The sequence below is a fragment of the Rattus norvegicus genome, chromosome 18 (genome assembly GCF_036323735.1).
Source record: "Rattus norvegicus strain BN/NHsdMcwi chromosome 18, GRCr8, whole genome shotgun sequence".
Taxonomy (NCBI): domain Eukaryota; kingdom Metazoa; phylum Chordata; class Mammalia; order Rodentia; family Muridae; genus Rattus; species Rattus norvegicus.
The window spans coordinates 25,285,879-25,302,057 of NC_086036.1; the positions used below are offsets into that span (position 1 = coordinate 25,285,879).

Genomic DNA, 16,179 nt, shown 5'->3' on the forward strand with positions numbered 1-16,179 from the left:
ACGTATGCTTACATGCAGGAATACACACACACACACACACACACACACACACACACACACACACACACATGCGAATGAGCATATTGCTGTAAATGGAACCCAAGGTTTGGTGGATTTGAGGCAAGCTGTCCTATCAACTGAATTATATTCCCAAACTTCTCTTGATATATTCTTTAGGAAAGCAGAAGCTTTGGGGACATGTCAGTTCTAAGAAGAATAGAGGGACTGAGGTGCCCAGCCAACAGTCAAGGAGGTAGACACGGCTCTCCAGTCACAGCCAGAATATCAGATGGCTGTAGGCCAGTCTCACATCTTGGTCTCAAGAGCACACTAATAACCCCCAACCACACTACTCCAGAATTCCTGACCCATAGAACCTGTGGGAGAAGAAAGAATATGGTTTCAGTGTGCAAAATGTGGTTTCAATCCCTTTAGGAACAATCAGTAATTAAGATGGATGGAAATAGCAGAAAAATGCCACCAATTGTCCCATCGCATCACCTTCTTATAGACTAAGCAAGGCAATGAGGCAGAGTGAATCCCCCAGAACTGCGACGCCCTTCTAGGCAGTGTATCCCCTCATAGCTGCGACGCCCCTCCAGGCAGTGTATCCCCTCATAGCTGCGACGCCCCTCCAGGCAGAGTGTATCCCCTCAAAGCTGCGATGCCCCTCCAGGCAGTGTATCCCCTCAAAGCTGCGACGCCCCTCCAGGCAGAGTGTATCCCCTCAAAGCTGCGACGCCCCTCCAGGCAGAGTGAATCCCCCAGAACTGTGACGCCCCTCCAGGCAGTGTATCCCCTCATAGCTGCGACGCCCCTCCAGGCAGAGTGTATCCCCTCATAGCTGCGACGCCCCTCCAGGCAGAGTGTATCCCCTCATAGCTGCGACGCCCCTCCAGGCAGAGTGTATCCCCTCATAGCTGCGACGCCCCTCCAGGCAGAGTGTATCCCCTCATAGCTGCGACGCCCCTCCAGGCAGAGTGTATCTCCTCAAAGCTGTGACGCCCCTCCAGGCAGAGTGTATCCCCTCATAGCTGCGACGCCCCTCCAGGCAGAGTGTATCCCCTCAAAGCTGCGACGCCCCTCCAGGCAGAGTGTATCCCCTCAAAGCTGCGACGCCCCTCCAGGCAGAGTGTATCCCCTCAAAGCTGTGACGCCCCTCCAGGCAGAGTGAATCCCCCAGAACTGTGACGCCCCTCCAGGCAGTGTATCCCCTCATAGCTGCGACGCCCCTCCAGGCAGAGTGTATCCCCTCAAAGCTGCGACGCCCCTCCAGGCAGAGTGTATCCCCTCAAAGCTGCGACGCCCCTCCAGGCAGAGTGTATCCCCTCAAAGCTGTGACGCCCCTCCAGGCAGAGTGAATCCCCCAGAACTGTGACGCCCCTCCAGGCAGTGTATCCCCTCATAGCTGCGACGCCCCTCCAGGCAGACTGTATCTCCTCAAAGCTGTGACGCCCCTCCAGGCAGAGTGTATCCCCTCATAGCTGCGACGCCCCTCCAGGCAGAGTGTATCCCCTCAAAGCTGCGACGCCCCTCCAGGCAGAGTGTATCCCCTCAAAGCTGCGACGCCCCTCCAGGCAGAGTGTATCCCCTCAAAGCTGCGACGCCCCTCCAGGCAGTGTATCCCCTCATAGCTGCGACGCCCCTCCAGGCAGAGTGTATCCCCTCAAAGCTGCGACACCCCTCCAGGCAGAGTGTATCCCCTCAAAGCTGTGACGCCCCTCCAGGCAGAGTGTATCCCCTCATAGCTGTGACGCCCCTCCAGGCAGACTGTATCTCCTCAAAGCTGTGACGCCCCTCCAGGCAGAGTGTATCCCCTCATAGCTGCGACGCCCCTCCAGGCAGAGTGTATCCCCTCAAAGCTGCGACGCCCCTCCAGGCAGAGTGTATCCCCTCAAAGCTGCGACGCCCCTCCAGGCAGAGTGTATCCCCTCAAAGCTGCGACGCCCCTCCAGGCAGTGTATCCCCTCATAGCTGCGACGCCCCTCCAGGCAGAGTGTATCCCCTCAAAGCTGCGACACCCCTCCAGGCAGAGTGTATCCCCTCAAAGCTGTGACGCCCCTCCAGGCAGAGTGTATCCCCTCATAGCTGTGACGCCCCTCCAGGCAGAGTGAATCCCCCAGAACTGTGACGCCCCTCCAGGCAGTGTATCCCCTCATAGCTGCGACGCCCCTCCAGGCAGAGTGTATCCCCTCAAAGCTGCGATGCCCCTCCAGGCAGAGTGTATCCCCTCATAGCTGCGACGCCCCTCCAGGCAGTGTATCCCCTCATAGCTGCGACGCCCCTCCATGCAGTGTATCCCCTCATAGCTGCGACGCCCCTCCAGGCAGTGTATCCCCTCAAAGCTGCGACGCCCCTCCAGGCAGTGTATCCCCTCAAAGCTGCGACGCCCCTCCAGGCAGAGTGTATCCCCTCATAGCTGCGACGCCCCTCCAGGCAGACTGTATCTCCTCAAAGCTGTGACGCCCCTCCAGGCAGAGTGTATCCCCTCATAGCTGCGACGCCCCTCCAGGCAGAGTGTATCCCCTCAAAGCTGCGACGCCCCTCCAGGCAGAGTGTATCCCCTCATAGCTGCGACGCCCCTCCAGGCAGAGTGTATCCCCTCAAAGCTGCGACGCCCCTCCAGGCAGAGTGTATCCCCTCAAAGCTGTGACGCCCCTCCAGGCAGTGTATCCCCTCATAGCTGCGACGCCCCTCCAGGCAGAGTGTATCCCCTCATAGCTGTGACGCCCCTCCAGGCAGAGTGAATCCCCCAGAACTGTGACGCCCCTCCAGGCAGTGTATCCCCTCATAGCTGCGACGCCCCTCCAGGCAGAGTGTATCCCCTCATAGCTGCGACGCCCCTCCAGGCAGAGTGTATCCCCTCATAGCTGCGACGCCCCTCCAGGCAGTGTATCCCCTCATAGCTGCGACGCCCCTCCATGCAGTGTATCCCCTCATAGCTGCGACGCCCCTCCAGGCAGTGTATCCCCTCAAAGCTGCGACGCCCCTCCAGGCAGTGTATCTCCTCAAAGCTGCGACGCCCCTCCAGGCAGTGTATCCCCTCAAAGCTGCGACGCCCCTCCAGGCAGTGTATCCCCTCATAGCTGCGACGCCCCTCCAGGCAGTGTATCCCCTCATAGCTGCGACGCCCCTCCAGGCAGAGTGTATCCCCTCATAGCTGCGACGCCCCTCCAGGCAGAGTGTACCCCTCAAAGCTGCGACGCCCCTCCAGGCAGAGTGTATCCCCTCATAGCTGCGACGCCCCTCCAGGCAGTGTATCCCCTCATAGCTGCGACGCCCCTCCAGGCAGAGTGTATCTCCTCAAAGCTGTGACGCCCCTCCAGGCAGAGTGTATCCCCTCATAGCTGCGACGCCCCTCCAGGCAGTGTATCCCCCCATAGCTGTGACGCCCCTCCATGCAGTGTATCCCCTCATAGCTGCGACGCCCCTCCAGGCAGTGTATCCCCTCATAGCTGTGACGCCCCTCCATGCAGTGTATCCCCTCAAAGCTGTGATGCCCCTCCAGGCAGTGTATCCCCTCATAGCTGCGACACCCCTCCAGGCAGAGTGTATCTCCTAAAAGCTGTGACGCCCCTCCAGGCAGAGTGTATCCCCTCATAGCTGCGACGCCCCTCCAGGCAGTGTATCCCCTCAAAGCTGTGACGCCCCTCCAGGCAGTGTATCCCCTCAAAGCTGCGACGCCCCTCTAGGCAGAGTGTATCCCCTCAAAGCTGTGACGCCCCTCCAGGCAGAGTGTATCCCCTCATAGCTGCGACGCCCCTCCAGGCAGAGTGTATCCCCTCAAAACTGCGACACCCCTCCAGGCAGAGTGTATCCCCTCAAAGCTGCGACGCCCCTCCAGGCAGAGTGTATCCCCTCAAAGCTGCGACACCCCTCCAGGCAGTGTATCCCCTCATAGCTGCGACGCCCCTCCAGGCAGAGTGTATCCCCTCAAAGCTGTGACGCCCCTCCAGGCAGAGTGTATCCCCTCATAGCTGTGATGCCCCTCCAGGCAGAGTGTATCCCCTCATAGCTGCGACACCCCTCCAGGCAGAGTGTATCCCCTCAAAGCTGCGACACCCCTCCAGGCAGAGTGTATCCCCTCAAAGCTGCGACACCCCTCCAGGCAGAGTGTATCCCCTCAAAGCTGCGACACCCCTCCAGACAGAGAGCTTGTTTAGTAAGGAAAATTAGAATTGTTTATGAGTAAAAAGATAACCAAACAATGGGAGACCTTCCCTTGTATGCAGAGGCTTTAACCTCTGAGAATGTATACAGGTGCCAGTATCTCACCTGGAAGGTGCATTAATTTAAAATTAAACTCAATACCTCCCAATTTATGAGAGATACCTCTTGACATACACAATCAGGAACCAGGATCTTCCAGAAAGCATCTTCCGTCCCCCATACTGAGGACACACTCCCAGAGTGGGGACAGTAAGATTCTCTGTTCTCCCCACCCCCACCTCTCTTCTCTGGCTTTTATTTCAGAATTATGTTCTTTACCCTCCGGTGAGGTGTCCTGGTGTCTACACCCCACCAGCCAACTTTGAAACTCTTGCCTAAGTCAAGGTGATGCCCCAGCTCCGTGATGGATGAGTGGAAGCATCGACAGCCAAGAGGTCAAATACTCAGTGCCACTGAGGCTGTGGCTGCAGAGCCACGCCCACGCCCTCAGCTGTTGGCTGAGGACCTCAGTCCCTCTCTTCAGACCTGAGATGTCCCCATTCTTCTGCCCTTCCTAAAGACTATATCAAAGAGGGTTAACAATAAAATTCAGTGGTAGAGTGGCTTGCCTTGTATGAACTGACCTTAGATTCTATCTAGAGCAGAACATGGATCATGAATCCCCAATTTCCAGTTTTCAGAGTGACTCGAGACTTCCAAAGGCTCTGAGGATGGCGTCTCATCACAGGGGTCCGGGTGACTGACTGCATGCTTCACATTAATGGCTTAAACACTTATTTCAGAATTGCATCCTTTACAAATGTAAGTCTTTTGCCTGTGTGGAGATGCCAAGCCTTCACAGTGTGGGTTTTACTGGTAAGGGAGTGTGAGAATGTGCATTTTGAGTTGTGTGGGGATGCTTTAATGCGAGAGGACATGACTGAAAGGGAAAAGATTTGCATTTAATTCTACTTTGTGACCAGGGCGATGCTCCTAATACCATCCTAATGAGCCCCGACCTCGCCTCTAATCTCATAAAGCCCTCAAGAGAGAACATTTTGGAAAGGAAAATCTTTCTCCCTTTTGACACTTGGCCTGACTTGAGGGGTCCTGGGAACACAAAACGTAGCATGAATCCGCACAGGCATGAAAATGACTGGCCGGCCCTACAATAATGAACCAAAAGCACAGTTACCTTATAGCTTGCATATTTATTGAACAAATACGACTAAAATAGCTAAAATACATTGGGTACTTATGGAAGGACCACATGTTACAAAAGCCTGCGTTTTCAGCAGCGTACAACTGCAACTCTACGTAAATGCCACAAATGCACAATACCGTTTCCTTGCTCTATTTACATAGCTGATATATCTACCCTAACAGAGGTGGGGGTAGGGAGGATGCACAAGAAACTCAGGCCAGAGGGGAAGCAAGAGAGAATGAGAGGGACAGTGCATGCGTCATTGGTGTCTAACAGTCAGAAGCGCAAACAGTTCAGAACAAGGCCTGCCCTGTCAAAGGAAGAGCTAAAGACGTTATATAAAAATTAAGGTGGGCTTTCAGTCCGGCTAACACAACAACATTCCGTGAAGAGACGGCATTGTCAGATTTTATTTTTGTTTATCCATTTCATTGGGAGCAAGGACAAAAATGTAAAATCTATACCTTGCTTATCAAAAAGGTTGTTTTGCTTTTCATCTTCATCACCACCATCACCACCACCACCACCACCACCACCACCATCATCATTATCACTATTTTATAAAGACACTTTTCCAATTTCAACTTTGGGAAAGGGATAATTTTTAAATTCCTACTCAAATGCCAGTACTTTGGATTTTTCCCACGGGGCACTTATTAAAGAAAAAAAAAAGGACCTTTTACCTCTCCCCCCCACCCCCCACCCCCAGGATATCTAGTCAAACAAAAAGATTCCAAAGAAATAACCTCGAAACGCCTGGAAAAAAATTATTGCTTTTCTTTTTCTAAGTCAGGCGGGTGAGGCTGCAGAAAGGAAGAGTTCTGGTAGGTCAATTACAGTTTTGTGATTGCTCCCGCTACCGTGACTGCACATCCACCCAGGGCCAGTCACGAGAGGACAGCCTCTCACACTCTTGGTAGCATCCGCTCAGCCTACAACACTGAAGAAGAAAGCCACACTCAAGACACAAGGAAAACAAGTCAGTCCAGTCTAGAGAAGAACATTCCGGGAAACAGAGTACCAACACCTTCTTAGAACATGGAAATTAAAAACAACTCCGTCAGAGCTACCTCGCCAAGGAGCATGTTGAAAGTCCAAAATAGCACCATTCATCAGTGTCTCAGGCCCTGTGGCAGCGTCTCAGTCACTTACCACAAGGAAACAATGAGTTTCAAACTACTTCTATACAGCAAAAGAGTACATGGGTAAAATATAGAGGTATACAGACAATCGATGAACTTAAACTACTAGGCTTGTTACATCTAAATGAAAAAAAAAGTGGGGGGGACTCTCAGCCTCTGCAAGAAGCAGTCGGGAGCTGTGACGAAAGGCAGGAGTGGACCGGTCGTGTGAGCGCAGTAGGAGTTTTGAGTTGTGGAAGACATTGTTGTAGCGAACCAGGCCTGAAGGCCCACCTGTAGGGGTTGTAAACGTGGATTCACAGTGTGAAATTCTGAGTGTTTTCACTTGAGTCAGAATGATTAAAAACTGGTTTGATGAAACCTATTTGTCCACTGTAAATTCTCTAAAGCCAGGCTTAGAGTCCCATAGTTTCTTCTTATATTTGATGATTTACACAGAAAAAAAAAATCCCATATATGATACCAAGACCTCATCAAAACCCCATACACCGTATGCAATACAAATGGAGGTGTGACGATTAAAAAGGGTGGAGGTAACCGATAGCTGGGGAGCCGGGTTCATGGTTGCCCGGCGGAATCAGCGAGGCAGCGATGGGCTCATCCATCTTCTTGCGGTTCACTTCCTTAGGCACAGGAAGTCTTCCCTGCAGGGAGAAGACAGACAGAGAGACACACACATACACAAAGACAGACTTAGTCACACTTTTAAAACCATCTTTAACAGTTTTTGCTTCTCTGCCTTTTTCTTGTCCAGGAACTTTTGCTATTGTGCAAACCGTTTATATATTAACAGTATTCTGTTGGGCGTCAGTATCAGGCCAGTGGGGGATGAAGCAATTGAAGAAGCTTTTCTTTGCTCAAGTAGAGTGAACTCTTTCTCTCATGGTGGTGTCATTCTTCAGTGTCAGGTCTCTGGGGACAGTGGCTAGCATTAGGCAGGACCCAGGATCAAGCTGGGTTAGGGGTATACATAGAAGTGCTAATACATTTTCAAAGATTTATTTTATGTGTATGAGTGTTTGCCTGCATGTATATGTGTGTACATTTGGCCTGGTGTTCATGGAGGGCAGAAGAGGACATTGGATTCCTGAAACTGTATCTACAAATGGTTGTGAAGCACCACGTGGGGGCTAGGAGCTGAACCCAGGTCCTCTGCAAGAACAGAAAGTGTTCTTAACCTTATCCGCTGGGCCATCTCTCTAAACCTATGTGTCTCGTCTCTGCGTGTATGTGTGTGTGTCTCTCTCTGTGTGTGCATGTGTGTGTGTGTGTGTGTGTGTGTGTGTGTGTGTGTGTATTTAAGTACATGGGTGATGTAATGGAGGGCTGACAGTAGCCTACTTTCTATTATACTATTTAAAATAGATCATAATACAGAAATCATTTCTATGTAAGCGTTACTCTATAAGCAGCTGGCATGTTTCATACAAATGCTAATGGTCAGGACTAAAATGGTACCCAATGGTGGAGTGAGAGATACAATGTAAAAGGAGCCCAGATAGCAGCTAGCTACAGGAAAGAGGAGGAGAGCTCGAGACCACACCCAGAGGCTCCTGAGACTTGGTAACTAAGTTCCTCCTTACTCAGCTGATAGCTATGCTGATGAACCCCACAGGTGATGACCACTCTGTGCTGCTTCTGCTGATCCACAGAAGGAGGGCAGCCTCGAGGTGCAGCCTCCCTCAGCGGGGCCCACTGACCAACTGACATAAGAGTCTTAATTCATTAAAAAGGAAAAATGATTGCATATCCCATTTACCCACACACACTCAGTGAAGACAAACTCTCTCTAAATCAAACCGTTAATTTTTGGCATTTTCTTAAGGACGATATTAGCCTTTCTGGTCTTTTAAGTATTTGTGTTCCAGTCAAAGGAACTGTCTACACGGAAGTACTATGCAGTTGTGAAAACCATTTCGATCTTGAAATTTTAGTATCCAGTACACAAAATAAAGATAAAAAATCCACTGGTATTTTCCAAGTAATGCCACCCCCCAATCTGACCAGTTAGGGTGGCCTTGAAAGTGTTCCAAAGCTAGCACACTGCTGTGTGTTGGTGTTTGAGACTCAGTCCCACTAACCGTTGACCTCCAGGAAGAAAAACACACACTGCAAAATGAAATTTGAGAGCTAGGAAAGAGTTATCTCCTGAAAAACAAAGTGGGGTATTTCATTCAGATCTGAATCCAGCTCTTCTGTTTCTATTTAATTCATTGTCTTCCTTCTGTAGTACCGAACACTCATATACCGTCTTGTTGTGAATGCTTGCACACATTGCTGGAGTTTAAGTCTACAGAGGGAAACAAAGGAAAATAGTCCCTATGCAATCTGCTCTTAACTATGTACCGATGTAACTGGACAACAGACCATGCCCGTAGGTCATGCAGAGGCATGGTCTGAAAGACCCCAAGGGCCAACAAATGGAACCACCTTCAAGGGGACAAGCTCCCAGAGGTGTGGCTCTCTGCGCCTCCTTTTTGGAGTCTGGATTTACTACATCACAGTCCTCGCCTCCAGTGCTTACTGTTTGGTTTAAAAGAACTGTCTGTCTCTAATACACTTTCTGTCCTCAGAAGTCAGGCTTTACAATAGCTGAGGTGACATGGTCACCATTCTGCATCACCCACAGGTGACGATCCTTGTGAGACAGAGATTGGAGTAATCTAGAAGCCTGAGGCTAGATGGCAAGCAGGTGTATGCATGGCCACAACAAGCCTGCTCTGTCAGAAGTCACATTTGGACAACAGTCCTTCTGATGACTACTAGTCCAGCCCCAGTTACTAAAGAGTGTGCTATGGACCAAGTAAACTGAGCTTATCTTTCATGCAGGTACGCAAAGTTACGCTTTTCCAGAAGTTTCCTTCCGGAAAAAGGATATGTATTTAATGTTTAAAATACGAGTTCACATTTAGAGAAGGTATAGCAAGACAGCTGAACACCTGCCCCTCCTACTTACCGTGCCTGCCATGGAGCAAGCCGTAGGGTAGGCAAGAAATACCAGGAAGGATCGCTGACCTCACACCTCACTGAGGAACCTCACTTGGTCTTGCTTACTTGCTTGATACTGCCAGTATGGAGGAGGGCTTCGTGGAGGCCTGACTGAGGTGTGAATTAACTATGCTTTCTTTTCACCCTCAGCTGCCACTGGGGAATTAGGCCCTAGTTTAGCCCAGAAAAGATTATCTAGGGACAAAAATACATATGTATGTGTATAAATAATTGTAAGGGGTGAGGCACGTAGCCCAGTGCAGAATATGTGGCTAGCATGCATTCTACCTCCAGAACCATCCCAGTACTAATGCAACAATAAGTAGTAATCATAATAATAACAGTAATGACAATAACAAAGAAGAGGAGGGGTGGGTTGGTGGTAAAGGGCTCCGCTGCTCTTGGCTGGGTGCTGCTGCTGGAGCTGTGGGCTATGGTTGAGTTTCTATCCACCCCAGTTCTTCCACCCCAGCTCTGTCCGACTAGCACAGGCTTAGTACCATCAAGTCCCACAAAATCTCGTTCATCCGCATCTCTGCCGAAAGTTTCAACCTGACCTTCAGAAATTCTCTGAAACACTAAAAAATGGCTTGGGCTTCTTCTCTTCCCATGCCAACTGCGAGGGGACAGGACTGCAACTTCTGAAGATTCTGTCAAGAGTGAATTCTGTCGTTTGGTGTAAATAAGGTCTTCTCCCACAGGAAAGTGGCAGCCGTATCATATCTGGGCGGTATCACTGTTCAATGGCACGAGACTTTGGGTTTTTTGAAAAAAAATATTATTTTATGTGCATGGGTGGTTTGATCGAATGTGTGTATTTGAACCACAAGCATGCAGTGCGCGGGAGGCCAGAAGAGGATGTTGGATCTCCTGGAACTGTAGTAACCAACATTTGTGAGCCATCATGTGGGTGCTGGGAATCCACCCCGACCCTCTGGAAGAGCAGCAGGATTCGAAACCGCAGCCACCTCTCTGGCCCCATGAAACTGCTAAATGGAAATTTTATTTTCAGTGGATTCTGTCCTTATTGTGAACCCCGAAGGTCAGTGCTAAGAAGCACAACCAAACTACTTATGTCGAGTTGATATCTAATGAAGTCAAGTGTCTACAGGAAACACTGGCAATTTGTCTTGTTTTCCATGTGTTTCAAGAACAGGACTAATTTAAAAAAAAATCTTTTTTCTCAAGACAGAGAATTTTGGCCCACCAAGATGTCACACCAAAACCATTTTGATAGAGAATGTTTCCCAGGCCTATAAAAACCAGAAGGAACACAATCTAACCGTTTTTAATGATTTCCCACTTTGTTTTGTGGGTCGTCTCTGGTGAGCCAGCACCACCAACAAGCTATCACTTCGGACTCCGAAGACCTCATCAGCCACTCTTAACCTACCTTCCTGAGTTAGTTTTTGGATTTATCAGTGATAATTAAATTTAAATTCACCCAACCAGGATTGAAACAAACTTAAAATCTGTAAAACACACATTTGACACACTGATTCGATGATGCTTAGATAAACATTTGCATCTGAGTCCACGTCACAAAAAGGTAACAGGAGGTTAACGATTTTATGGCTCTGCAAGGGATTTGCTTGGTGTTTTGGGATAGGCAGTCACTATGTAGACCAGGCTAGCCTCAAGTTCTCAGTAGCCCTCCTGCCTCAGCTTTTTTGGGGTGCTGGGATTATACATGTGTACCACCAAGCCCAGCCCCAGGTTATGTTTTTAAGGATACATTACTTCCAATATCAGCACAGTTTCCTATTAGTGGATTATTATGGGATAGACAATGAGCGTTAAGATGAAAGTAGGGTAAGCCCAATTTACTTCCTTATGTGTGTTTATGCTTCAAACCTGAAAACAGAGTTTACAAACAGAGCTCGGGTTCTCACCTTAGTAAGACCTCCCTCCATTTCCTTGTATGGAAATGGCTCCTGGCTGACCCAGACCAAGAGTTCTGGGTAGTAAACCTGTGGAGACACAAAAGCACACACATTCAAATCACAAACCAGATCCACCCTGAAGCCACAGCCTCACCTGTCAAAGCTCGGTTCTCAACTCTCTGAGGTCTTAACTCTCAGTTCTCTAAGCTCTCTTCTGACCCCGCCCCGCAAGCCCCGCCTTCTGCCCAGAGCACCAGGAAACTCATTAGACTCTTTCCAAACACACTCTGCACTCAGGAGAACTTCAGCTAATGTCGGTCGCTCTTCCAAGATGGAGTCCAACAGAGCAGAGATATCAATCAATGTTATCTTTAGCAGGCAAATTGGCAGCTTAATGGCAGGTCTGGCAGGGTGCACTTAGTCACCGTGGAGAGCTTTGAAAGCATCTTACTTTCCATGAGCGCCCTTGCACACGTCCATGTTTATGACATAGAGGTTCAGGTAGTCATCAACGCCGTTAGGAATTAGCCTCCTATTATCAGCCGGTTAAAGAACAGACACAAAGCAAAGAAGGAGGGTGGAAACGGCCTGTATCCTCCCCAGCGCCATGCAGCCCCTCTCACCATGCTGCATTTAGCTCCCTAGAGCAGCCCAGTAGCTGGCTGAGAGGGGGGCAGGGAGCTGGGCAGCTGGGCAATGAATGATTCAGATAATATAATACGAGTTGATGAATTCTGAGGGTGGGAGGAGGTAGGAGGGAAGCAAGCTGAGTAAGTCTTCTTTAAATATACAAAGGGTTATTAGCATAAGGTTGTTGACCAGCTGTTTCTCTATTTCCAGAAAGCAAGATGGGGAGGGGAGGCTTAAAATTACAAATCACAGATTTAGGTCAGCTATAAGGAAGATCTTGGCAGGGGAATTGTTAAATTACTAAAAGAATTTAGAGTGGAAAAACTGTGAAGTCTTCTTTTTAAAAGTTGAGAAACAGAATGGGACAGCCATCTGTCAGAGATAATTCACATTTGATCCAGCTCAGCCTGAAGGGACGGAAGAGGAGACTCCTTCCAGATCCGAGTTTTCGAAAGAAGCCTCCTATACGGCAACAATTAAGAAACGCCTCTCGTGAACAGATTAACAAATGAGACTCCCGTGTCTCTTTCAGCGTCGGAAGCACTCGCTGTTGAATTAATGGCTAATTATGTTGTATGACTCCACTGATCTAGTCGGTTAGGGGACCTGAAGCAGGGAGTGTGGATGGCTCACGGGTTCATTCCTTGGGCTAACATAGTGTTTTGGCTGGTCTGTCAGTTAAGCTTAGAGCACATCGCAGCCCACTGAATAACTGCATGCTCTATTTAATCTATTTCAGCAGGTGGCCTATGAACAGGAATATTTTAGTTACACAGATGAGAGACACAAAACTCAGAAAGGTCAGGATGTTCTGCCCAAAGCGACACATCACAGGTCAGGACTATAACTCAAATTAGGTTCCTCGATCTGAACTCTTCTTCCTAGTGTGCCGCTGGCCTTAGATTATTCCCTAAAGCAAGGTATCTATTCTCTCGCATCTCTCTCTCAAAACAAGACTGGTCCAGCTACCACCCACTTGGGGCTCTTAAATGCTTGAGTGTTCATCCTGTAAGAAGTGGGACCATTTCCTCTCCTTGGAGTGCGGCGAGCCTGTGCTTTTGTCAAGTCCACCCCTCCTTCCTTTAACGGATTTCCCCTTCTCTGCCCAGCTCCTTCTTAAAAAATGACCCCATCTGCCTTGTTTGGGACAGGCAGCCAATCCTGTCATTCTTTTCATCCAGAAAAGGGGAGATGAAAGTACAATCTAAAATAAATAAGATTTTTCTTTGTTTGTTTGTTTCAAGGCATATTACAAAACCATAGCACATAAAAATCTCAGTTTGGCCTCACATCCTCAATTTGATCCAAATAGAGGTCAGGAATAAGTTCACTTAATATAAATTGACCTTAGTGATTGATCACATTTCAACATTATCACCACAATTTTTCAAAAAGCAAATAGGGAAAAATGGTTTCCCAAGGAACCAAAGGCAAAGTAAGGAAATGACGTTTGTGAGTTGTGTGCTTCTCTGGGGGTGTTCTGTTTAAATAAAGTTACACCACTTCAGCACTTAGCATAGCAAAGCTACCAGAGCATGTGTCAAGGACAGCATTTAGTGCGATGTTCAGAAGTGCGGGCTGTTGGCAGTAAGTTCAGGGAGGGAAGGCGGCTACTGTTAGATGCAAATCCAGGAACAGAGAGTGATAGGCAAGTTCAAAGGTGATGTGCTCCAAGGGGCAGATGCCCCTGTGCCCACTGTGGCTCCCAGGGCCCCAACAGCACTGTCACAGGCTGCTGTACTCTTGGTTTACTAACCAGCAATGACCCATGACTGTGATTAAGGCCTGCAGACGCTGCTGCTGAGAACCAGACAACGAGAATGTGCTATGAATTCACCCAGAGTCCCCGTATGCATGCTGACTGCAGTTTCTCTCTGCCCCTGGGACCAACTGGTTTGTGCTGCACAATTCGACACTTGGCTCTCACCACACTCATCATCCTGGATTAAAGTTCCTATTTTTTCACAAAAACTAAAGTAATACTCTTTTTCACACTTTATTGAGTTCTTACTTTGGGTGACGGTGGTGGTTCCTATCTCGCAAACTCAAACGTTCTGGGTAATGTCCATGAAAACACTCTAAAACCATTTTATTCTTTCAAAACTGTCTTTCGTGTAGAAAAATAAACAAAAATCTCAGTCAAATACTCCTAGAATACTACTCTCGTAGACTCCAAATAGTCATGTGGGGATGAGGATACAAGCTATATTTCGACTACTGTGAGTGCTTTTCCAAAACTATAAAGGAAAGATTTAGCATTTTTGATTTGGTTTTGCCTGACAGTGTGTTCATTTCTCATTAATCTACCTTTTCCCACAAAGCTACAATGACTTCTCTGATGATTCATTAGGAACAGGACTGTATGAGGGACTCAATCAATATATGTGCATCTATAATATACATTCAAATATGGCTTTGGGGAAAATTTACTATTTCTTATTCCCAAAAGTATCCAACTGCCAGGACTTTAGTTTAAATATCCCAGCACAACATACACCTTGAGAATCAAGGCTCTCTCTCTTTCCTTTCTTCCTTCCTACCTTTTCTTCCTCCTTCTTTTCTTCTCTTGGAAGACTTACTTTACTTTGTTAAGGCCACAGTAAAAATACTTTAATTTTTAAGCCTATACGGTAATTAGCTGAAAGCAATTTGGAATTTGATATGAATTGTAACTAAAAGCCAGTATTCCAAATTAGAAAAATAAAGTGTGTGTGTGAGAGAGTGTGTGTGAGAGAAAGAGTGTGTGTATGTGTGTGTGTGAGAGAGAGAAGGTGTGTGTGTGTGTGCATGTGTGTATGTGTGTGTAAGAGTGTGTGTGCATGTGTGTATGTGTGTGTGCATGTGTGTATGTGTGAGTGTGTGTGTGAGAGAGTGTGTGAGAGTGTGTGTGTTTGTGTGCATGTGTGTGAGTGTGTGTGCATGTGTGCATGTGTGTATGTGTGTATGTGTGAGTGTGTGTGAGTGTGCATGTGTGTATGTGTGTATGTATGTGTGTGAGAGTGTATGTGTGTATGTGAGAGTGTGCATGTGTGTATGTGTGTATGTATGTGTGTGAGTGTATGTGTGTATGTGAGAGTGTGCATGTGTGTGTGAGAGTGTGTGTGTATGTGTGTGTGAGAGTGTGTGTGTATGTGTGTGTGTGAGAGTGTGTGTGTGTGTGAGAGAGAGTGTGTATGTGTGAGTGTGTGAGAGAGTGAGTGTGTATGTGTGTGTGCGTGTGTGCATGTGTGCGTGCGTGTGTGTGAGAGTGTGCATGTGTGTATGTGTGTATGTATGTGTGTGAGAGTGTATGTGTGTATGTGTGAGTGTGTATGTGAGAGTGTGCATGTGTGTGTGAGTGTGTGTGAGAGTGTGTGTATGTGTGTGTGTGTTTATGTGTGTGTGTGAGAGTGAGTGTGTGTGAGAGTGTGTGTGAGTATGTGTGAGTGTGTGAGAGAGTGAATGTGTATGTGTGTGTGTGCGTGTGTGCATGTGTGCGTGCGTGTGTGTGAGAGTGTGCATGTGTGTATGTGTGTATGGATGTGTGTGAGAGTGTATGTGTGTATGTGTGAGTGTGTATGTGAGAGTGTGCATGTGTGTGTGAGTGTGTGTGAGAGTGTGTGTATGTGTGTGTGTGTATGTGTGTGTGTGTGAGAGAGTGTGTGTGTATGTGTGTGTGTGAGTATGTGTGAGTGTGTGAGAGAGTGAATGTGTATGTGTGTGTGCGTGTGTGCATGTGCGCGTGTGTGCATGTGTGCATGTGTGTGTGTGCGTGTGTGCATGTGCGCGTGTGTGCATGTGTGCGTGTGTGTGAGAGTGTGTGTATGTGTGCATGTGTGCGTGTGTGTGTGTGAGAGAGTGAGTGTGTGTGTGAGAGTGTGTATGTGTGCATGTGTGCGTGTGTGCATGTGTGCGTGTGTGCATGTGTGCATGTGTGCGTGTGTGTGTGTGTGTATGTGTGAGTGTGTGAGAGAGTGAATGTGTATGTGTGTGTGTGCGTGTGTGCATGTGTGCGTGTGTGTGTGTATGTATGTGTGTGAGAGTGTATGTGTGTGTGTGTGCGTGTGTGCATGTGTGCGTGTGTGAGTGTGTGTGAGAGTGTATGTGTGTATGTGTGAGTGTGTATGTGAGAGTGTGCATGTGTGTGTGTGTGTGAGAGTGTGTGTATGTGTGTGTGAGTGTGTGTGTTTATGTGTGTGTGAGA

General features: G+C 48.3%; 1 protein-coding gene across 4 annotated transcripts in view; it reads right to left on the reverse strand.

Moving 5' to 3' along the window:
- Positions 1-5,340: 5,340 nt before the first annotated feature.
- Positions 5,341-16,179, reverse strand: part of Nrep (neuronal regeneration related protein) — a 29,524-nt gene continuing 18,685 nt past the window's right edge. For all 4 annotated transcript variants that reach the window (NM_001419560.1, XM_063277456.1, XM_063277457.1 and 1 more), the window contains 2 exons: positions 11,376-11,453; positions 5,341-7,139 (listed from right to left, as the gene is read on the reverse strand). In NM_001419560.1, the coding sequence (NP_001406489.1) occupies positions 7,014-7,139; positions 11,376-11,453 (204 nt within the window). In that variant the 3' untranslated portion in view covers positions 5,341-7,013. The remainder of the gene's footprint in view (positions 7,140-11,375; positions 11,454-16,179) is intronic.